This window comes from Oncorhynchus tshawytscha, linkage group LG13, assembly GCF_018296145.1.
Source record: "Oncorhynchus tshawytscha isolate Ot180627B linkage group LG13, Otsh_v2.0, whole genome shotgun sequence".
In the NCBI taxonomy this organism is placed as follows: Eukaryota; Metazoa; Chordata; class Actinopteri; order Salmoniformes; family Salmonidae; genus Oncorhynchus; species Oncorhynchus tshawytscha.
In genome coordinates this window covers 34,925,966-34,950,114 of record NC_056441.1, presented here as the reverse complement: position 1 = coordinate 34,950,114, position 24,149 = coordinate 34,925,966, and the positions used below count along the sequence as shown (strand labels likewise).

At 44.5% G+C, this 24,149-nt stretch overlaps 1 protein-coding gene across 7 annotated transcripts in view; it reads right to left on the bottom strand.

Annotated features, from left to right (window-relative positions):
- LOC112266019 (collagen alpha-1(XI) chain-like) overlaps positions 1-18,274 on the bottom strand; it is a 46,686-nt gene extending 28,412 nt beyond the window's left edge. For 3 of the 7 annotated variants that reach the window (XM_042295592.1, XM_042295594.1, XM_042295593.1), the window contains exons 1-5: positions 17,417-18,274; positions 7,284-7,445; positions 6,152-6,362; positions 5,245-5,407; positions 4,060-4,182 (exon numbers count right to left, since the gene is read on the bottom strand). In XM_042295592.1, coding sequence (XP_042151526.1) covers positions 4,060-4,182; positions 5,245-5,407; positions 6,152-6,362; positions 7,284-7,445; positions 17,417-17,534 — 777 coding nt within the window. In that variant the 5' untranslated portion in view covers positions 17,535-18,274. The remainder of the gene's footprint in view (positions 1-4,059; positions 4,183-5,244; positions 5,408-6,151; positions 6,363-7,283; positions 7,446-17,416) is intronic. The other 4 variants (XM_042295596.1, XM_042295597.1, XM_042295598.1 and 1 more) reach the window with 2 other exon arrangements.
- Positions 18,275-24,149: the final 5,875 nt, after the last annotated feature.

Sequence of the window (24,149 nt, the reverse complement as noted above, 5' to 3'; positions counted from 1 at the left end):
GCATTTTATAGCCAATTGAAACCTTGACTAATCGGAACAGGGTAGGAATGTAGTTATTTGCCAACGGCAACGCTCAAATTACAACAGGGGTCCGTGTAGAAGGATCTTTTGGCAGTCAATTTAAAACAGTGTGTAGCCTAATACTCAGCACGTACAGTGCTGATGGATGCTGATCTCTCCAGTAATGCCATTCTCCAGATTTAAAAAAGCAGCATCTCTGTGCTAATGAAAACTGGAACCTGTGGCTGGCGGAGGCACTGGGGATATAACGGTCAGGTAAAGCTGTAGCCAAGGACACACTGAGAAGCCTCTGATGCACTGAGCCGTCCAACTGCAAGAGAGCTGTGAGCTCATAGAGAAGCAGCAGCACTGCGCAAAAGTTAGTTTGACTGGGGTGTGATCTGATATCGTGACTAGATGAAGAAAATACACAGATGGGAACAGATATATTCAAATGAAAGGCAAATACAAAAATATGTACAGTTTGTATGCATATATGTAGAGAATAGCTCATTGGACATGCTATGGGAAACATGTATATTACACATAATGAGATATTGACAACAAAGGGATAATATAGCACAAAAAAGGGACATTAACAAACACAGGTATTTAGACAGGCAGTGAAACCGAGACACAGAGAGATTCACAGACAAATGGGCAGACGGGCATATTTAGACTTGTAGACAGACTCATTGAGACCTTAAATTGACCAAACGACAGGTAGACCGATAACACAGTCAAATATGTGGACGCATGCGGTGACCTTTATACATACGACAAGCAGAAATGCAGTTGTTAATCCCATAATGAAACAGACATGCCAATGACACGTTAATACAGACACACCTGACTGCATAGCAGCCCTTTCTCACCCACTGCTGTCTGAGTTGAATAATCCCTCTCCATCCTCAACTAGTCATTCTATACAAATGCTCTGTTGTTTTGTCATAAGAATTTGCTTAAACTGAGACTCAGACTCCGGGATATGACACTATCACTGAGTCTACCTTTAATGCTTATTTTGGCACAAAACATGTACTGCATTAAGTTGTTATTTCCAAGTTGAGGGTAATAATCATATGAGCAATGGCAAAAAAATGATATCAAAATATATTGCCCATTGTTGTGTATTCATTAATTTTCCTTCCTTCTCTTGACAGTTGGTCCAGCCCAGTGTGGCCAGAGAATAAGGGAGAGGGGCAGTGTGCCCAGAGAATAAGGGAGAGAGGGGCAGTGTGCCCAGAGAATAAGGGAGAGAGGGGCAGTGTGCCCAGAGAATAAGGGAGAGAGGGGCAGAGTGGCCAGAGAATAAGGGAGAGAGGGGCAGTGTACCCAGAGAATAAGGGAGAGAGGGGCAGTGTGCCCAGAGAATAAGGGAGAGAGGGGCAGTGTGGCCAGAAAATAAGGGAGAGAGGGGCAGTGTGCCCAGAGAATAAGGGAGAGAGGGGAGAGTGTGCCCAGAGAATAAGGGAGAGAGGGGCAGTGTGCCCAGAGAATAAGGGAGAGAGGGGCAGTGTGCCCAGAGAATAAGGGAGAGAGGGGCAGTGTGGCCAGAGAATAAGGAGAGAGAGGGGCAGTGTGCCCAGAGAATAAGGGAGAGAGGGGCAGTGTGCCCAGAGAATAAGGGAGAGAGGGGCAGTGTGGCCAGAAAATAAAGGACAGAGGGGCAGTGTGGCCAGAGAATAAGGGAGAGAGGGGCAGTGTGCCCAGAGAATAAGGGAGAGAGGGGCAGTGTGCACAGAGAATAAGGGAGAGAGGGGCAGTGTGGCCAGAGAATAAGGGAGAGAGGGGCAGTGTGCCCAGAGAATAAGGGAGAGAGGGGCAGTGTGCCCAGAGAAATAAGTGTGGGAGAGAGGGGCAGTGTGGCCAGAGAATAAGGGAGAGAGGGGGGCAGTGTGGCCAGAAAATAAAGGAGAGAGGGGCAGTGTGGCCAGACAATAAGGGAGAGAGGGGCAGTGTGGCCAGAAAATAAAGGAGAGAGGGGCAGTGTGGCCAGAGAATAAGTGTGGGAGAGAGGGGCAGTGTGCACAGAGAATAAGGGAGAGAGGGGCAGTGTGGCCCAGAGAATAAGGGAGAGGGGAGTGGGCAGTGTGCCCAGAGAATAAGGGAGAGAGGGGCAGTGTGCCCAGAGAATAAGTGTGGGAGAGAGGGGCAGTGTGCCCAGAGAATAAGGGAGAGAGGGGCAGTGTGCCCAGAGAATAAGTGTGTCCAGAGAGGGAGAGGGGCAGTGTGCCCAGAGAATAAGGGAGAGAGGGGCAGTGTGGCCAGAGAATAAGGGAGAGAGGGGCAGTGTGCCCAGAGAATAAGGGAGAGAGGGGCAGTGTGCCCAGAGAATAAGGGAGAGAGGGGCAGTGTGCCCAGAGAATAAGGGAGAGAGGGGCAGTGTGTCCAGAGAATAAGTAGAGAGGGGCAGTGTGTGTGCTGTACCTGAACCCCCAGTGCCCCAACATTGTAAACATACCTACAATTCTTCATATATACCACACTGACAACATGTAAATGACATTCCTGCAACATTAATAACACAATGTTAATTCAATGTGAAAGGTGAGGTGAAACGAGGTGATGTAAGAGGATGAGTGGTCGTGTGAAGGACATCATGAGAAGGGCAGCATTACAGAGGAGAAATAGAGTGACAGGGAGAGAGGCATGGCGACCTAAACTTTCACAATACTATAAGGGATTTCTTAAAGTCGGAAATCCCTCTCATTGCAAAACATGTACAAAATGATGTACAAAAATGTCATTCTATTTTCATGTACTGAGCCTGAAACCTATATTTGCCTTCATACCTCTTTCTCGGTGCCTCTATCTCTCCCTCCTTTCCCTCTATTTTGATTCTCTTCCTCCCTATTTACCACCTGGTTGGGGGAGGGGAGGTGGACAGAGAGGGGGGGCTGTTGTTCCCCCATAATAATAGAGTTACTCATGGTCATCTTGCTCCTCATCAAAGTACTGAGAGAGATGGGGGTGTGGGCAAGAGGGTCACACAGGCAGAGGAATGGAGGACAGGAGGGGCGAAGAGTGAGTTTGAAAGGGAGAGAAAGGTAGAGGGGGTGGAGAGGAATGCATGAAAGGAGAGAGTGGGGGGGGGGGGGTTAGGTGGGGATGAGTGCATTGATTGGAAAAGTAAATAAAAGCAATGTTTTTCGATTCATTAGGCCTCCGTGTGTCGATTAATGTCCGGAGCGCTTGTAATGGAGACACATGGAGGGTCTAGATGAACGAGAAAACAAACGCAACGAAGAAAACCACACAGCACTCATTTCAGCAGCATTTCTAAACCGTCTGTGATAGTCATGAAACTTCTCCATAGTCATGAAATGAAATGACGAAGAGTAGAGAAGCTGGTTGTATCATCCTCTTTCCCCAACCTCTCTGTCTTCCATTTTGTTCTAAAAAAAAACCCATTGTAATTCAAGTTGAGTTCAAATCAACTGTGATGCAACGCTTGTGTGTCTTTATTGCAATACGTCTTGCATCAGGATTTCAACAAACCCAAACAATTGAAAAACTCAATTTGACCTGACTTGACTCTTGCTCAGTGTCTCATCAGTTTGCCTGTATTACTGAAGTGCAACAGCATTGTTTTTATTGTGTGTGGTTTTGTAGTGGGCTCTCTTTTCATTGAATTCCCTCAGAACACACGTAGGTGAGGTGGAAAGTGGATAGATACAAATTCACAAAGCGAGAGGACAGAGCAGCACTTTGATGACTTCCTGGAGCTGTCGATGTCTGGGGATGACGAGGCCTCACCGCCTTTAGTGAGCAGAGGAGTTTGCGTGGACATGCCACCATATCAGCGATTATTGGGTTTAGGGTGGCGGTATCGTGCTATAATGTGTTCTGCTGCATTAGCTTGTGTGGGACGACGTTGTTTTATGCTGTGGTTGTGATGCTTGAAGTAGCTGGACTGCATGGATGGACTGTGGTGAGATGCATTGATAGTCAGTGGAGCAATTTAGAGCCGCTGTGACTTTAGCAGGGTAATGGCGAATCCTAATTCACTTCAAGGTTACAGGTTCAGTGTATGTGGCGTTTTGCCGCGCTACTCACGTATGTGTTGGGGTCCTGGGACTGGGTCTTGGGTAGAGGGGAGTCACAGTCGGGGCTGTAGTGTTCACAGAAGTCATAAGCAGCCTGAGGGTTGGATGCGATCAGCAGCTGTTGGATATCACCCTGCGTGGGAGTGGGGGAAAACAAACGGAAAACCTCGTTGAAACGAAAGAGTCATTGAATTGGAATCCGTTCCTGAGCTGAAAGCAGATCCGCTGCTTTTGAAGACGCCCGGGGTTTATCAGGTGTTTGTTGGACAAACAAGAAGATAAAGACGAAGGAAGAATATTGGTTATCCTGTCAATGTGAGCGGCTCAGCTTGGTAATGACATAACACGGTAGCCTATTTAGTGAAGCAGATTGAACACCTCAATAAAAATGGTACCGCCACAACAGCCGTTAACGCTGTCCCAGTAGCCTTCACACTCCCTAGCCCCCTTTCCTTCAAGACCACAAACCTGTAACAACTTGATGGGTCAAAGTAGGAAGTAAGACCCACCTTCCGTTTTTCCCCCTGTCAGTTCTCAGGAAGGAGACGAGAAAAGGAAGCAATCTAATAACATTGGGACATGTATATCTCTATGGCATTAGTGTCATGTACGCTGAGTGTACAAAACATTAGGAACACGTGCTCTCTCCATGACAGACTGAATCCAGGTGAAAGCTATGATCCCTTATTCATGTCACTTGTTAAAACCACTTCAATCAGTGTAGTTGAAGGGGAGGAGACAGGTTAAAGAAGGATTTTTAATTCTTGTGACAATTGAGACATGGATTGTGTATGTGTGCCATTCAGAGGGTGAACGGGCAAGACAAAAGATTTAAGTGCCTTTATACGGGGTATGGTAGTAGGTGCCAGGCGCACCGTTTTGTGTCAAGAACTGCAACGCTGCTGGGTTTTTCATGCTCAACAGTTTCCCGTGTGTATCAAGAATGGTCCACCACCCAAACGATACCCAGCCAACTTGACACAAGTGTGGGAAGCATTGGAGTCAACATGGGCCAGCATCCTTGTGGAACACTTTCGACACCTTGTAGACTCCATGACCCGACGAATTGAGGCTGTTCTGAGGGCAACTCAAGGGGGTGCAACTCAAAATTAGGAAGATTGTTCCTAATCTTTTGTACACTCAGTGTTTAGCTCTATGGTACTGGTGACTAGTGCCTGACTGTGTGACCTCTGACCTGGAAGACCTCCTCATCCAGCAGGCGTGCTCCGAACACGGTGATGCCCTTGGTGTCCACCACGGGGCTTTTGCTGCGGGGCAGGGCCCTGGTCATGCGCTTCTTACAGTCCAGGAGCAGAGTGACGTTCTTCTTCGACACGGAGATAGCGATGCGGTGCCACCTACAGGCAGGGAGGAGGTAAAGCACAACTGTGTAATGTGTTGGTGTGGGTTGCTTAAAGGAAACCCCAATGTACACCATTTAAGTTACACTTGTGTGTGTGTGTGTGTGTGTGTGTGTGTGTGTGTGTGTGTGTGTGTGTGTGTGTGTGACTTCATGCGATTGAAACCAGACTGTTCTGAGACAGGGGTTTTCAAACCTCTCCTCTGGGACCCCTGGCCGATCCACACATTTAAACTATACCAGAGCTAACATACCAAAGTTCAACTTGTCCACTAATTATCAAGCCATTGATCAGTTGAATCAGTGACTGAGTTCAGGGCTACAACAAAATTGCGAAATGTCTGGGAGTCCTTGAGGAGAGGTTTGAAAACCACCATTCTGGGACACTGAGGCAAAATGAGTCAAATCTCAGAACAACCCTACAAAATCTGACTAATGAAGAAGATACTCAGATTATGTAGTGTGTATGAAACAAAAACAACCATGCATGGAAACACTGACACACACACACACACACACACACACACACACACACACACACACACACACACCACACACACACACCCCACACACACACACACACCACACATACCCACACCACACACACAAACACACCCCACACACACACCCCACACACACAAACACACCCCACACACACACCCCACACACACACCCCACACACACAAACACACACACCCCACACACACACAAACACAGAGCCGCGGGACGTGTTGTTACTGACTTGCCGTCGGCCAGGTTGACGCCGCTGAAGAGGGGGTAGTCCTCGGGCGCGGGCTTGCCGGTCTGGTCCTCGTACAGGAAGACAGGGGAGCGTCCCAGCTCCACCCCCAGCTGCTGGACACCCTGCTCACTGTAGATGGACAGCAGGAAGGCCTGGAGGCCCGCATGGGCCTTGACCAGAGCCATGATGGAGAAGTTCTCCGGGAAACGACCTGGGGGAGATGGGGGGAGGAGGAGGCATGAAGAGAAGAAAAGAGGAGGAGTAAAGCAGAAAGGGGAGAACGGGAGGCATTGTGGGAAGAAGGATATTAGATACAGTGGATGGGCAGACGATTAATGAGATTCATTCCTGAAAATTAGAGTTAGGGCTGTCTAGCAGTTGCGTGTTTTATTGGAATTTAAAAGCGAGGGTTTGAAGGACTGAAGTGTGAACAGACAGGTGGGTGTAGAGAAATCGAGAACCCAAACAAACAAAAAATGAGCTTAAATGAGCGTTTTGACTTTTCGGGATATCTTTCAACCACTGAAGTGCTACAATCCTAATGCGCTTCAGGGTCTCAGACGGTAGTTAGTTGGCTCTTAACGTGTTTCGTCTCCTCCAAAGGCATTTACATTTCACATGCTCTTGCACGAAATAATCATATGCCTAACACAAAAGCAATCTAGCACTAAAGCTGCAAAGTTATGGTCCAACTAACCTCCTTAAGGTAATTGTAAGATGAAAATAAATCCTAAAACCAAACAACAATGATAAGAAACGCACACAAAAAAGGGACACAAATAGCAATCATGACACATTACAAAAAATAAATTCACAGAATGCACGAGGCATGAATTGTGCGCCCCAGTCTGTTTCCATTGTTTCAGCAATCCTATTTACAGGTTATGTCGACCACATCTTTCCAAGTCAACCTGAGGGATGAGGTATGTTGTAGCTTTAGTTCATTTGAGGCCTGGGTCGTGTTCATTAGCGCACGCATCGGCAGACGTCTGAAATGTTTTGCAACGGAAAACGAAAATGAACGTTTCCTATTGGGAAAGTACAGGCAGTCCATCCCTGTTTCAGTCTGTTTTCATCCGTTTGGTGCCTAATGAACACGGCCCAGTTAGACATATAGAGGATATAGAGGTACCTGAGAAGAGCTGATTGGTAGGGGCAGAGATCTGGGCCTTCTTGGAGATGCGGTAGGCGTGGTCAGCGGTACCGGCGCGCCGGGAGGTGCAGAAGCCTGGAACCTTCCGCACCCCCTCGGGGAGAGAGGGCAGCTGCAGCATCCGCAACACATCCACTGGATCTGTGGAGAGACGGCGAGCGGGAGAGGGTTAATAAATTGAAAAACCGCATGGAGTTATGGTCGTGAGCCATGGTTACATCTTCGTGGATGGACTCCATCATGGTATAGAGTAGTTTTGACATTGAAACCAATTGATAGGAACCATCTTACAGATCACAATAGTTTCTGTATTGACCTTGGTCTGAGACCCACCACCATGGGCAATAACCATTCCAGTTAGATTTGTAGATTCAATATTAGGCCTGTACCTTAATGTTACGCTCTAAGTATCCTCCACATAATCATGGCTGTAAACTTTTACGGTAATAAAAAGTCCCCATGCCAAGTCCACCATCTTCTACACTCCAGCTAACCCCAGGAACAGCCTCCTCTATTCGACCAGTGTCTGTCAAGCAAATATAACAAGCGCCATATATGTGATAGTGCTGAGTCATGGAAGCCTGTGTAAACCGAATAGACCGGCCGCTGACATCGCCGCCAATCTCACATCCTGCCTCCAGACCAGGTATGACCGTCTGTCAATCGGACGACGAAAGAAACGCACACCTGTTGAGGCAAGGTGCTGGCTAGCGGAGTAGAACACGTGAAAATGAAAGGCAGGTTTTCCAGGCCCACATTAAACCTACTTCTGGGCAACAACAACAACAAAAAACGTTCAAATGGGGATTCTCAATTGAGCGCTAAGATCTTGGTCCAGGAAACTGGTCTGTTCTGCCCAAGTAAGACTTGGGTTGGATAAGATGTGGAATGCTATAGCTTTCTTGCGATGCAAGACGGCAATGCTTGAATTCATGTACTCAACAAAGCAAGTATTACTTCAAATATGCTCTGTTACCGAGCAGGAGGAATCATTTTGACTCCACCCAGTTACCAATTTAGCCGGAACGGGGCCCTTGGTTGGTTCAGGAATGTGGCAAAGTACCTGGCCACTCCAACAAAGAGAGCCGTGTGCAGCCCAAGGAAGCCAGGTACTTCCATCGTTCTTTACTATGTTTCAGTGGAGGGACTTTTCTCAAAGTTGCATTATTTTTCAGCGTTGGTCTTGGCTGCCCTGTCTGTGTTCGAGATGCTAGGTGGAGTTTTCTACGCTGTTTAGTGGAGTGGCAAAGATGAATTCACCCTGCAGTGACACTAGTCCTAATATCCTTACGATGCCAGTCAAGCATTTGAAAGGCAGGAATTGTGGGAATGACCTGGATTTACCGCAGACCTTTAATATGCATTCAAATGACATCTTTAATGTCGCCATTACAATGGAAAACAGTGAGCCACATTTACTAGAGTTATTCCCAGCCACTTGAATAAACAGCACTTTTGACATGAAAGAGGAAAGCAATCATAGGAATGAATATTTTGATTAACTGAAAAATCACAGTCATACGTAACGATATGATACAATTATTCCAATAGGAAAGTCTGTACTCTGTATTATAGTGTAAACACCACTGAATTAGAACATACGGTATGACATCATTTTTAGCACAATGATCCAATCCAGGCTCATTGTGTTTAGGTGACACCCAGAGTTAACAACCGGTTTGAAGGCCTCAGGTGACGATATTTATGGGGAACTCTCAAATGGTGCGTTAATATTGACTCGGAGAATCGTGACCACAGTCTATTACCAGCACACTAAACTCTGAGAGACAGAGAGAGGGAAGAGGACGGGTCAAGGGTCTATGAGAGAGGGAACTCTTTATAAACAGAGAGAGAGAGAGAGAAAGAGCAATATTGTAATGCCCCATTAACTCTCCAAAACAGTAACTGGGAGAACGAGACAGGGGGGAGAGAGCGAGAAAGAGAGGGGGGATTGAGGGAGAAAGAAGAGAGAGAGAGAGACACACAGAGAGAGAGAGAGAGAGAGAGGACGAGAGGGACGAGAGCGAAGGAAAGGAAGAGCGAGGGAGAAGGAGAGAAACTGCAGACAGCACAGCCCTGTGATGCTGGATACTGTATCAGATTCCACCGCAGGATCACACACACAATGAGCACCTCTGTTTCGGCCCGCTCACAGCTGCCCTGCTCATTGAGCCCTTCCTGCCAGGAGGTCTTGGGAGAGGAGGACGAACGAATAAAACGACAAACACACCCACAAAAAAAAGCATACACGCGGGACAAATATGGAGCCATCCGGGGGTGGACAAGCCACCTCTCTCTCTTTGCCCGCTTTCGTTCTCCTCTCTCCCTCTCCTTTAAGTCACACATTTTGGACACAGAGTAAAGATCACCCTGTACACAGTGTCTTTAAAGGGGAGGACCGGGTGTGTGAAAGGAGTAAACACCCTGTACACAGTGTCTTTAAAGGGGAGGACCGGGTGTGTGAAAGGAGTAAACACCCTGTACACAGTGTCTTTAAAGGGGAGGACCGGGTGTGTGAAAGGAGTAAACACCCTGTACACAGTGTCTTTAAAGGGGAGGACCGGGTGTGTGAAAGGAGTAAACACCCTGTACACAGTGTCTTTAAAGGGGAGGACCGGGTGTGTGAAAGGAGTAAACACCCTGTACACAGTGTCTTTAAAGGGGAGGACCGGGTGTGTGAAAGGAGTAAACACCCTGTACTGTAAATGACAATCATTCTATTATCCCTCACGTTGCTTTATTCACAGCAGTCCAGCAGTGAGCTACAGTAATGACGAAATCACATTAACCAATCACATAGAAATGGAACTCGGCTATCTATGCATTTCATGTAAATAGCCTACATACAGTAAGTAGTATGTTCCATCCATTATCCACCAGGATGTTAGACATTGTTCTTGGAGCCTTTTCTATGTAGGCCTTATTATCATCAACAAAACGTTTTCACATATCAACCAATCAAAACAATCCTAAATGTAAGACCATTGGAACATGTCGTGTAATGTAATGTAAACAAATAGGAGTGGCACAGCTGTTTTAATGTAATTAACTTCATTGACCACTAGATGGAGCCAGTTCAGACACAGAACTCTCCTGACGGCTGTCAGAACAGGGGCCTCTTCAGGAGGGTGAAATGCAGAGCGCTCAGATAGAAAAGTACTGAGTAGAGCAGATGTGATTGTCTGTCAGGTAGAATAAGGTCTCCTGTTAGCTCTATTCATTACATTTCTATCTGCACTTCCATGGTTAATTTCACCCACAATTCTTTCCAAAGGTATAATTAACATTAATATACAAACGATATATTGGGGCCGAAAAGCAATCTATGCTTTGATAGGATGGCATAAAACTCTGATGGGTAAAGCCTACTGTTTCATTACATTCATGACAGAGTGCATACTGTACATACACCACACATACACACACACAAACACCAATAAAACCAATCAATGCCATCCATAACTGATCACAGTTTAAACACTGAGCCCTATACACCCACGCTCCAGATGACCCTATAGACGGGTGCACTGGTGCCCATTAAAACTGCAGAGCTTTTGTAACACTGTCCAACGTTAAACAAGGAGAACGAGAATCAGTGCTGAGGAGCGTTCTTCACTTCACCCCGTGGGTAACCTCACGTTTCTCGCCTCCACCCTCGGCACCTTTCACTCTTTCTTCAGGGGCATCCTTGTACAGCGGCGGCAAATACCCGACAGACACACCGCCTGACACCTTGACCCCCCCACCTCTCCCCTTCACTGTCACACAAAGCTGACATTGTTAGAGAGAAAAACAGAGAGAGGGACAACAGGAAAGTGTTGCAGACAGGATGGAACGAGAAGGAGACTAAAACAGGAAGTGAAAAGGGCTAAAACATAGAGGAGATGGGAGACGATTGGAGAACACACAACGCTTAAAAAAAGGCATGAATCCAGACCAAAACCAAGTTTGTCCTCAGTTTTCCTCTCTTTCGTTCTCTCTCTCTCTCTCTCTGCAATAGAAAGGCATGTGTTCAGCTCAGACTGGAGGCCTGTAATTTACATCATCATTCTCTGTAGTTATAATGTATTTATAATCCTCTATGTACACAGACAGAAAATCCATTATAACCACCCACACTATAAAAAGAAGTTGTTGAGGCATATGATACATATATTTCTATACAATTAGGACTTAATATGAAAGAATGCACAACTTCAAAGTGAGGTATGTACATACATGTACATACAGAGCTCAGGAAAAACGACGTTTTCAGAAAGCTACCGCACGCACACCTCAGTGTCTAGTCCTAATATGGTTATGAATATCTCCAAACGTGTTTTGATTGACAGAGACGTCACAAGACACCAGGTCACATGATCACACAATCTATCGTAGCCCCCGACTACAGCTCAGGCCTAACCTCGTAACGGTTGCATTTTTGTTGTTGTTGTTGTTGTCCGAGACCTGCAGCCTCAAAAACATCAGGCAGTGTAGAAGATCACAATAGTGAAATGTGTACAGGTCAATGCTGTAGAAAACCCACAGGAAAGCACTCATTCTCCAAAGCAAGGGATCGTACCCTCCAGCAATGATAGGTGAATGGTAGGACAAGACAAGCAGGACAGTATGCTACAGCCTGGTTAAAACAGACTGAGTGCTAACGTTCACTAATGTTTTACTCAGAGTGTAGTGTTTAGTCTGGTTTAACCAGGCTAGGAAGATTTAAACCTAAACATTGCCCTATGCTACAAAACTAGGCCTATCCCTGATTGGCAGTTCTACTGCAGAGTGCCAACGTGGACTGTGAGGCATGTGGTTCAGTTCAGTCAGTGACTCAGTTGGGCCGTGGACAGGACTAGCCTTAAGGGAGGATACGTGAACCACAAGGTAGGACCACTAGGCCATAATGTGAGAGGCCTTGATGCCCTACTAAAACGTGCAGCCCAAACAGCCAGAGGCAAAGAATCTTAACTGAGGCATAGCTGGAAGGCTAAGATACTGCACATGTCTTCTTGGCAGTTAGGCCTAGTATCCAACAGAAGCACAAGCAAGAATCCAACTCAGGGAGCAACAGCTTAGTGCTTTCCGTGTTAAACACATGGCTTAAATTGTCCCACATCGTAATCAGGTGCTCCACAACTCTGTTTTACATGTAGACCTAAAAGTCTAAATTCAATGCCTTATATAGATATACAACATACAGTGTTGGCACTTTTTAATGCAGCTTTACAGCACTCTGCACAACCAGGAAGGAGTCTGACTGGAAAACAGTGAAATCAAATCAGACTGAGGCCTAAGCAAAGTATACCGAAGAGCTTCCAGCCGATTCACCACGGTGACTAAGTCAGGCTCGTTAAATAGTGCTGCGGAACGATGCAGGTGACAAAACGATAAGGTATCATCGTCCTTGTTTGTGTAGGCACTTGGCAACGGTCCATCCAAGTCTGGAAATACCCTTCAGAAAATCACCTAACGTTCTGAAATCTTTATAGGTGAGCACTACCTTGAATTGGAACATCTTTTGAGGTGGGGAGATGATGGCAGGTGACGATTTTTCATCTCTAAATGGCCCACTATGTTATATGAAGGGGGTCAGGGGTTGCATAGACCATACAAGCAGCCATTGAAACACAGCAACTTCCAGTGAATTGTTCCCAAAAGCAAAGCCGTGTGATTCTCTTGCGCCGGGGTCTCTGCAACCATACGGAAATCATTGGTCTCTAAAACACTGACCGTGCTCATAAAACGAAGAGAATTCTAAATGACTAGGACCATAAATTATAACTTCAGTTCAGTTCCTGAGTAAGACTGCAATAACAGAATGCTATTTATATGCTATTTATAGTATAACATCTCATGTATGTCCACTCATGGACAGCTGATGCCTTCAAATGTATAAAATATTGCCTGTCTGAAATAATTGATACAAATCGACACCGGACACGCCTACACACACTTCCTGCAACCAGGGAAATGACAGTGACTGGTTCACCAGAAACAGGAGACCTAGACTGACAGTGTATGATTATGCTTTGGCATGTCAATTGTCAGAAAACCGCTTGAAGATGTCTAACTATCTCTCTCGCAAAACCCAAATCACCTCCCTCAAAAGCAGAGCGCTGAAAGAGCCTCTAGTCTCTTTCCAAAGGTATAACCGCAACTGCGGTTCGTCTGAAACGTGACCATGACATTTACGGTTGGCAGCGACCATGAACTGGTTCGGCCCTTTTTAACATGGCAAGATTTCACATCTACAGCTTTACACGGTTGATACGCAGTTAGGGCCTTCGGCTGTGCATGTTTCACATCTACAGTGCGACCGCAGTCTGGGCCAAGCCCTAAGTCTATCTCTGGGTGTGCAGAGTGCGATGTGGGCAACCGGGGGTGTCGGTTCATGACCCATCGTGGATGCCCCATTGGTTTTCCTTTGTCTTGATGGTTCTTGACCCACCATACACCACTCCTCAACTCTCATGATAAGTGAATGGAGGAGACGGACACCTCCCATGATAAGTGAATAGAGGAGACGGACACCTCTCATGATAAGTGAATAGAGGAGATGGACACCTCCCATGATAAGTGAATGGAGGAGACGGACACCTCCCATGATAAGTGAATAGAGGAGATGGACAACTCTCATGATAAGTGAATGGAGGAGACGGACACCTCCCATGATAAGTGAATAGAGGAGATGGACAACTCTCATGATAAGTGAATGGAGGAGACGGACACCTCCCATGATAAGTGAATGGAGGAGATGGACAACTCTCATGATAAGTGAATAGAGGAGACGGACAACTCTCATGATAAGTGAATGGAGGAGACGGACAACTCTCATGATAAGTGAATAGAGGAGACGGACAACTCTCATGATAAGTGAATAGAGGAGACGGACAACTCTCATGATAAGTGAATAAAGGAGACGGACACCTCCCATGATAAGTGAATAGAGGAGACGGACAACTCTCATGATAAGTGAATAGAGGAAACGGACAACTCTCATGATAAGTGAATAAAGGAGATGGACAACTCTCATGATAAGTGAATAGGGAGGGAGGGAGGGAGAGCGAGAGAAAGAGAGAGAAAGAGAGAACAATAAAAATGGGAATAATCCATCCCAAAGGACATGTGAAAAAAGACAAGACAAGGGAAAATCACGAGGACATCAGTTCAGGCATCCAGTTCACATAGATACATGCTCACACTTACATACAGCCAAAAGCATGCCTGTGGCATAGGCTAAGGACAAGTAGCCAGGACCCTACTGCTCGGCCACACAGTGGCTCTATTCACTACCTCTGTGACTGCTAGGGGGAGAACGAGTGAGAGAGCGCAGGGGAAAGAGGGTGTAAGTGAGGGAGGGTGTTTTGGTTAGAACAAGTGAGACTGTTCTTTGTAATGAGGTTAAGGAATATCCATGTTAAGAAAATATTGCCGACCTGTTTTGTTCATTTACAAAACCCTACTTTCATTCCTTTGACCCTCTGTGTGTGTCATGCTATAATATGCACACTCTCTTTTTCCCAGCGGGATGAGAACAAACCGTAGGGGCAGACTTTCTGAGGGAGCCACAGCACAGCCCGTCTCTAATTCGGGCTTTCATTGCCTGGGTGGGGACCTGTTAAGTCTTTAGTGTGTAGCCCATATCCACATGCCATCTGTGAGCGCCATAAACCAAGGAGCTATCACGCTGTAGCATGGGCAGTAACAGGGGTTTGAATAAACGTTTAGATACTGTCTTGTCGTACTGATGATCTGCGCAAGTTAACACCCGCGCATTAACGCACGAGTGCGCACACAGGGCGCCCAACTACGGTAATAAGCTATTATTCTATGGATTCATATACCTCTCGTTAAGTATGAACTATAATAAAAGAGAAATCACTTCTGAACTTTAAAATGATCTGATGCATTTTTGCAAGCGCACTCCATGACGTGCATAACGTCAGAAAAACAGTCCAAGGTGTCAGACACAGAGGCGCACATTCATTTTAAAGGGGCACTTCCACACCTGAAATGGAACAATCCATAGGTTTCACAGCCGCATATACACAAACAAAACTGTTAAAGCGAACATACACTCGGAGACACTTATACGTTCACTCTCCATTCCCCTCTCTCTCTTCGACTCGCTCTCGCAGAAGCGCACACTCCCGTATAATAACCTATTCATAAAAAGCTAAAATGTTCATACTTCCTCCTCCAAAACACATACAGGAGTCAGACGACGGGAAAATGCAATCGGCTTTGCAATCTGAAATAGGAACTCGAGCCAAAGAACACAGAAGAGCGTACAAATGTTTTAGAAACCACCAGCCGTACACACTAGCATCTATTCCCACCTAAAACGCCTAGGGCATTAAAGCATAATTAACCAAAACCGCAGAATAAAGTCCCATCCCGAAGAGAACAACAAAGTATTTTGGAAGTATAGCCTATATTAATATATTACATTGCCAATATCTTGCAAAAGGTTTCCCATGGAGACACTACAAGCAGTGCCCTTTTTACGTGGACCATTTTGGGATAAAGCTCAATATGCAATTGCTATATAAAACGGTAGGATATTATTGTTATGTTATAATATAATTATATGAGTGCCTATAGTATTAGTATAATAATGTGCCACCTTTAATGGTTCAATTGTAGGCCTATTCAAATTGGCCAAGTGTGTCATTATTTACCAATGTTCAACTGAATAAATAAATAATTAAGACACGTTTAATCCTATAGAAGTCATATTTAACGAAGAGCATAGCTTGTCGAGTTGATGGAATGAATGGTACCACTGTGTTAAAAATAACGTGAAAGATCCAAATGCGCACGTTATAATCTAGTGGTCAGTCACGGAATTACCATCCTGCCTTGAAGACATTCTTTGACACCAAATTCTTCGAAAAACAATTATGCATTGACGCTGTTGACGGTTAAAATAAAACGTTACCCATATATAAATAAAAATTCTTATAATCATAATGGCAATTGATTATAAAAGCGTAATTGTTAATTGTCTAATTCAAATGATTGATTGGCTATTGTCAATTAGGCTATTATTAAGCACAAACTCCTGTTCTCTTTAAACTGTTTCTTGTTAAAAAATCATAATATAAATCAATAATATGATTCAATCATGATACAATAACTTCATAAAAACAATGGTAACTATTTTTTGAAACGGCAAAAAAACAATAGAGGCGACCAATGTTAAACAATGTCAGTTAAAGGCTTTCACAAGTAGGCCTAAAGACAGGACGGAACACAAAAAAACGGTCTCTATTGTCACAGTACTAACATCCATTCCTAGTGCAAAACCCTCCTCGCAAAACAAGAGGGTGGTGAGAGGTGACGGTAATGGGCAGGGGCGGGTGCACGGGGTGAACTGGTAAACATCTAATCAAGTCCCCATAAAATGTCCACAGTCATTACTCTGACTTTGCCACGGTATATCCACGTACGCACAGGCCTACATCCAGTAGCAGGAAATATACAGGTAAAGAGAACGATAAATCAGACGTGAACTCTCTCGGTAAAGTATCTCACTTATAACGTTGGCTGCTAAACGCACCGTCCTATCCTATGGTCCCGTCTGGAATGAAAGCGCGTCCATGCGTAATGGCGCACGAGCTCCAAAACGTCCCTTAATTCATCTAACAAAGCTAGTTTCTTTTACAACTATTATCAAATGTAGGAGAAAATATTACATTCACAACAACCACAAAAATCGTCTAAATATCTGGAATGGTTGAGCCGTTGGGCGAACTGACTGACACCTGTCAGGGCAGCGCCTTTCACCACGGCCTCTTGAAGAAGGAGAGATACAAACCCATGAAAACGTCAAAATATTCTTTCAGTAGAACATTACATGAATTAGAAACCCTGTTCCCTGTACTGTTTTGGAGTAATGTAGACTAGCAGTAAAGCACCACGGGTCACCTATAAACCGATGCTACAATCATTGGAAATACTGTCAAGCAACATTACTTTTCGAAAGCAAATACGCACGGTGCGGGCAGTCAGTGCTTGACAATTCTGAGATTTGGTAGAATTTACATAGCATTTCAGACAAATATTTAGCTGCAAAGTCTCACTGGAACGCTCAGCGTAATTCTTCAAAAGAAAAGGCATCTTACCTGCTCGAGCCACGGGTAGTTGGCACAGCGCGAGCACCAGAGTTACCAAGGCAAAAGAGGAAAGGTCCACGCTCCATGGTCTCCGCTTCTTCCGAAAAGGGCAATCTCGAATATCCATTGTTTTGTAGCTGTTTGACGCTGGACTATAAGATCGGATATGTTCAAATTAGATATCCTCTCTCACAGAAAGTCAGTGGAAGAGAATTTCGACTGGACCTTCTGTGAGGCAAAAAAACAACAACGTATTTGAACTCTTCTTAACGCTTATTTAATAAGTTACCTATATCTACCTATGCTATGTACAACATTTAAATAGTAAAAGGGGTACGATCAATAAATATTTGATTTTATATTCCAAGTGCTAAAGCCCCATTGAGTCAGCGGAGTGGATATGAGTGCCCACAGCGGAGAGAGCAGAGAGAGACCTGAATTCACTCCCTCTCCTTTCTCTCTCGTTCTCTCTCCCCCTTCCTACTTTCTCCCACGAAAAGTGAGAGAGCGCGTGTGTGCGTGCGGAGAGAGAGAGAGTGAATGACTGAGTGGCACAAGGGAAGGAGGGAGGGAGAGATTGTGAGCAATTACGCGCGCGGCAGACGTGTGAGAAAAAATGTAGAGTTGCGAGAGGAAGAGAGCACGCAATAAATGGAACGTTTATAATAATTATTCACCCCTTACTAGGCTATGTTTCTATTGCATGCGGGGTAATATTATTGCCTAAGGGAACCATGCATAATCCTGAATGTAAACCTGTCACTGTCTTCTTATTATGGGCACCTTCACTCTATTTCCTAATTTCCATCCTTGTCTTAGTATCCGTGGCACTGTGTTGCGCTCTTTCCAGGCATCTGCTCGCTTTTTAAAATATGACTGTCTGTCAAACTGATTTTTTTCTGTCCCGGTATATCCCAATAAAAGAGCTGGGCAGTGTAAATCTGTATAGGAGTTGCCGCAGCCAATCAGTTCGCCGTCTGAACTCGCAAACGAAAGTAATCCACGCCCATATTAAAATGCCCTCGAGCGTTCCCGTGCTCCTTTAAGGTCTGATTGGTCAGTCCCACGTGGCGTCAGAAGCTACCCAGGTGCGACAGTGAGGACGTTTATTTTAGAGCAGGCACATTTCTCATGATCATAACTTGAATGATTCAATGTTCATTCCCATAGCTGTTTTATGACACCGGGGGTTACATGAGTGGGCTAGATATGACAGGGTTAGGGTTCAGAGGTGGGGTCAGTTCCTTTTTATTAAAAACATGAATAGCAATCGATCCGCTGAATTGACCTCTTGAAGCCAACAGATAGGTGTAATGTCTTAGTTATGATGCATGTATGACGCCTTTATAACGTCTTATAACAATCTCATAATGAGCAGGACTAAATAACAAAAGTTTGAGACATTGAAAAGGGTATGCATAAAAATACATAACATATTACAAGTCTTGTTAGAGACATTATAAAGGCTCATACATGACTATAAGAAGTTATAAATCTGTCTGGATGATTTAAATAAAGTTTTACAGAATATCATTATATACGGTGCCTTCAGAAAGTATTCAAACTCCTTGACCGTTTCCACATTTTGTTACGTTACAGCCTTATTCTAAAATGGATAATACATTTTAAAAACTCAGCAATCTACACACAATACCCCATAAAGGCGAAGCGAAAACAGGTTTAGACATTTTGCAAATTAAAAATTAAAAACAGAAATACCTTATTTACATAAGTATTCAGACCCTTTGCTATGAGACTCGAAATTGAACTCAGGTGCATCCTGTTTCTATTGATCATCCTTGAGATGTGTATACAACTTTATTTTACCTGTGGTAAAAGCAATTGATTGGACATGATTTAGAAAGGAAAACACCTGTCTATATAAGGTCCCAGAGTTGACAGTGAATGTCAGAGCAAAAACCAAGCCATGAGGTCTAAGGAATTGTCCGTAGAGCTCTGAGAAAGGATTGTGTCGACGCACAGATCTGGGGAAGGGAAGGGTACTAAAACATTTCTGCAGCATTGAAGATCCCCAAGAACACAATGACCTCTATCACTTGTAAATGTAAGAAGTTTGGAACCACCAAGACTCTTCCTAGAGCTGGCCACCCGGCTAAACTGAGCAATCGGGGGAGAAGGGCCTTGGTCAGGGAGGTGACCAAGAACCGAATGGTCACTCTGACAGAGCTCTAGAGTTCCTCTGTGGAGATGGGAGAACATTCCAGAAGGACAACCATCTCTGCAGCACTCCACCAATCAGGCCTTTGTGGTGACTAGATGGAAGCCATTCCTCAGTAAAAGGCACAGGGCAGTCCGCTTGGAGTTTGCCAAAAGGAACCTAAAGACTCTCAGACCTTGAGAAACAAGATTCTCTGGTCTGATGAAACCAAGCTTGAACTCTTTGGCCTGAATGCCAAGGATCACGTCTGGAGAAAACCTGGCACCATCCCTACGGTGAAGCATGGCGGTGGCAGCACCATGCTGTCGGGATGTTTTTCAGGAGACTAGTCAGGATCGAGGCAAAGATGAACGGAACCAAGTACAGAGATCCTCAATGAAAACCTGCTCCATAGCTCTCAGGACCTCAGACTGGGGAGAAGGTTCACCTTCCAACAGGACAACAACACAGCCAAGACAATATAGAAGTGGATTCGGGATAAGTCTCTGAATGTCCTTGAGTGGCCCGGCCAGAGCCCGGACTTGAACCCAATCGAAAGTCTCTGGAGAGACCTGAAAATAGCTGTGCAGCAACGCTCCCCATCCAACCTGACAGAGTTTGTGAGGATCTGCTTAGAAGAATGTGATAAATTCCCCAAATACAGGTGTGCCAAGCTTGTAGCATCATACCCAAGAAGACTCGAGGCTGTAATCGTTGCCAAAGGTGTTTCAACAAAGTACTGAGTAAAGGGTCTGAATACTTATGTAAAAGTGATATTTCAGTTTATTATTATTTTTTATAAATGAGAAAACATGTCTAAAAACCAGTTTTTGCTTTGTCATTATGGGGTATTGTGTGTAGATTGAGGAAAAAATACAATTTAATTAATTTTAGATTAAGGCTGTAACGTAACAAAATGTGGGAAAAATCAGTGTCTGAACACTTTCCGAAGGCAATGTATCTTATCAAGTCCTTTTCTGATTGCCTCTGATGTGTGTTCCCATATTTTTCTTAGGCAGGGTGGGGAAAACCCGAATCAGAAAATAGGGCTGCCAACAACAACATTTTCTACCAATATCCATACTCGTTTTCAGGAGTTGATCGTCAGATGAATTGACAGCTCCAATGGGAAGTATTTTGTGCAAGTCATGGATGGGAATTATTAAAGTATTCAAACTCATGTCCATTATATCCTCTATTTCAAAGGTATCAGAAGAATAGCTGTACCTGTGTGGCTCTTTGCTTTGCGACTTGCTGTACAGCGAAACAACCAGTGTTTTAGTCCCCTTTTTTCAAAAGCAGACTGAAGAGCCAGAAGGCCATCATTTAGTATAATCATCTTTTAATGTTCTTTCTTTGCCTCTTGCTCTTTCTCATTCCCTCTCATTTCTCCCTTTATTTTTTACTTGGATTCTCTGAAAGCAAAAAAGTTTGTATTTTGTGGTATTTTGACCATCCCTCCCCTCAGATGCTCGTCTGCAGTTCAGAGGACTAAGTAAGGGATCATTTAGAAGTAGAAAGAACTAAGGTCCTTTTTTTACGGTCCCGCACCTTGGCACTGTCCAGGATTTTGCATGAAAGGCCACTTAGGAAAATCATGCTTCCTTTCATAAGAAACTACAGGGATAAGTATACAAAAATATAATGAAAGGAATAATTAACCAGCAATTGTAATATACTACTCAAGAGTCACCAACCATCAACTATTGCATCCACCAATTATGAATCAGGGATTATATGGCAACAGCGCTCAGGCAATATTTATAGCTACCAGCAAGACTACTATTGGAAAACCAATAGAGTCAACCAGAACTTATACACTACATGACCAAAAGTATGTGAACACCTGCTCGTCGAACATCTGATTCCAAAATCATGGGTAGGAGGTGCTCCCCCCTTTGCCGCTATAACAGCCTCCACTCTTCTGGGAAGGCTTTCCACAAGAGCATTAGTAAGGTCGAGCACTGATGTTGGCCGATTAGGCCTGGCTCGCTGTCAGCGTTCCAATTCATCCCAAAGGTGTTTGATGCAGTTGAGGTCAGGGCTCTGTGCAGACCAGTCAAGTTCTTCTACACCGATCTTGACAAACCATTTATGTCGTAATGGAACTTGCTTTGTGAATGGGGGAATTGTCATGCTGAAACAGGAAAGGGCCTTGGCCAAACTGTTGGCACACAGTTGGAAGCACAGAATGGTCTAGAATGTCATTGTATGCTGTAGCGTTAAGATTTCCCTTCACTGGAACTAAGGGGTCTAGCCCGAACCATGAAAAACAGCCCCAGATCAATATCCCTCCTCCACCAAACTTTACAGTTGGCACTATGCATTGGGACAGGTAGCGTTCTCCCGGCATCCACCAAACCCAATATCGTCTGTCGGACTGCCAGATGGTGGAGTGTGATTCATCACTCCAGAGAACGCGTTGCCACTGCTCCGGAGTCCAATGGCGGCGAGCTTTACATCACTCCAGCCGACGCTTGGCATTGAGCATGGTGATCTTAGGCTTGTGTGTGGCTGCTCGACCATGGAAACCAACTTCATGAAGCTCCCGACGAACAGTTCTTGTGATGATGTTGCTTCCAGAGGCAGTTTGGAACTCGATAGTGAGTGTTGCAATCGAGGACAGATGGTTTTTACACGCTACACGATTCAGCACTCGGCGGTCCCGTTCTGTGAACTTGTGTTGCCTATCACTTCGCGGCTGAGCTGTTGTTGCTCCTAGATGTTTCCACTTCACAATAACAGCACTTATAGTTGACTGGGGCAGCTCTAGCAGGGCAGAAATTTGACAAACTGACTTGTTGGAAAGGTGGCATCTTATGACAGTCACTGAGCTCTTCAGAAAGGCCATTCTAATACCAATGTTTGTCTACGGAGATTGCATGGCTGTGTGCTCGAATTTATACACTTGTCAGCAAAGGGTGTGGCTGAACTAGCCAAATCCAAACATTTGAAGGGGTGTCCACATACTTTTGTAAATATAGTGTATGTCGATTGAAAAACAAACTCTAGAATCTCTGTTGTTGGCCAACTGAGCGAACACAATGGGGTAAACGCAATTGAAAACATTTCAGAATGAGAATTTTATGGTTTTATTTTGGACTGTAGAACACATTGGACACTCTGTGGGCCAAATGGTTTTGCCCCGCAAGGTCAGAGCTGCCGCAAGCTGTAAAAAGAGACACCCTTGGTATGTGTTTGTGCCATGCTTGTGCACTGTAACCTTAGGTTGTTTCCATATTAAAGGCCCAGTGCAGTCAAAATTCTGTTTCCCTGTGTTTTATATCATATTGTACAATAGCTGATGAAAATAACACTGTAAAAGTGTGAAAACATTTGATCTGTGTGATTTCTTGATAACCTCTACACAGGGGCTTCTAATCAGCAGGTTTGCATAGGTGGGAGTTTCGGCTTTCGAAGGTGACATCACCATGCGGTAAATTGGTTAATAGACTAATGACAAAGAGAGTTCCAAACCTCTCTGCCAATAACAGCTAGTTTTCATTTTTCCCCTTCCCAATTCCTAGCAAAATTCTTGCTTGAGAAATATTTTCTTGCTAAAAAGCTATTATTCCCCATTTTAATAGAAATGTATTAAAGTAAGATATTTAATTGTTACCCAGAAATGATTTGATATTGATATAAAAATGGCTGCATTGGTCCTTTTAAAATGACTATAATCACAGCTTTTGTTGAACCTGTGATTCCCAGATAAACAGTGGCAGGGAAAGGAGAGGGGTGGTCAGAAAAGGACAGATAAGAATGATGATTGGATGAAAGAGGGAAGGGGAAATTATGTGTTGTGCCGTCATAGGCCAAGCAAGAATATCTTTGAAAATCTTTGATTATGAACAGCAAAAATAAGTTTCCTAACATTGAAGAGAATACACGGGGCATTCACGCACTCATAGCAACAGTAGTCATAAGCACAACCAGGTGAATATCTATCACTCTAGGAATGTACCACAGCTTATGAACCAAAATGGGCAAAATGACTGACTTCACTCACCCTGAATACATTTTTGGCACAATGTGAAGGAGAAATTTTACCATGAGAATTGACTGTAAAAACATTACTACAGTGTAAAATCTGCTGATAAAACAAGCAGATGCTCTTACTAAATCTGGGCAGCAGGTTTTAGGGTTAAGTCTGAACTACCAATTACGGAGTTTACCTTGAATGCCAGCTTCTTTAAATTAATAAAGCCTAGTCATTTGTCGGCAGTAATTTTAGGGTTAAGACAAAGACCGCAAGGCTCCGTGGTTCATCGTGATCAGGGTTGGCCTCCCACGTGCCGGATTTTCAACACTCAGCTAGCGAGAACCAATTACATTTCATTGGCTATGATGATGTCACTTGATTTACTGACGGGCTTCTGCGTTGCTGTGCCAAATAATAATAAACCATACGAGAGCTGGCCGGGGGAGTTGAGGGGGGTGCAAAAGAATAGCAACGAGTGCCGTAGAGACAGACACAGCAAGTGCTTGTGGGTAGCCTGGCTATTTCCAAAACTGGAACCTTGTAATTACAATAAAGCGACCATATTATACTGTTGACTTCCTTGAAAAGTCTGTATTTTACTG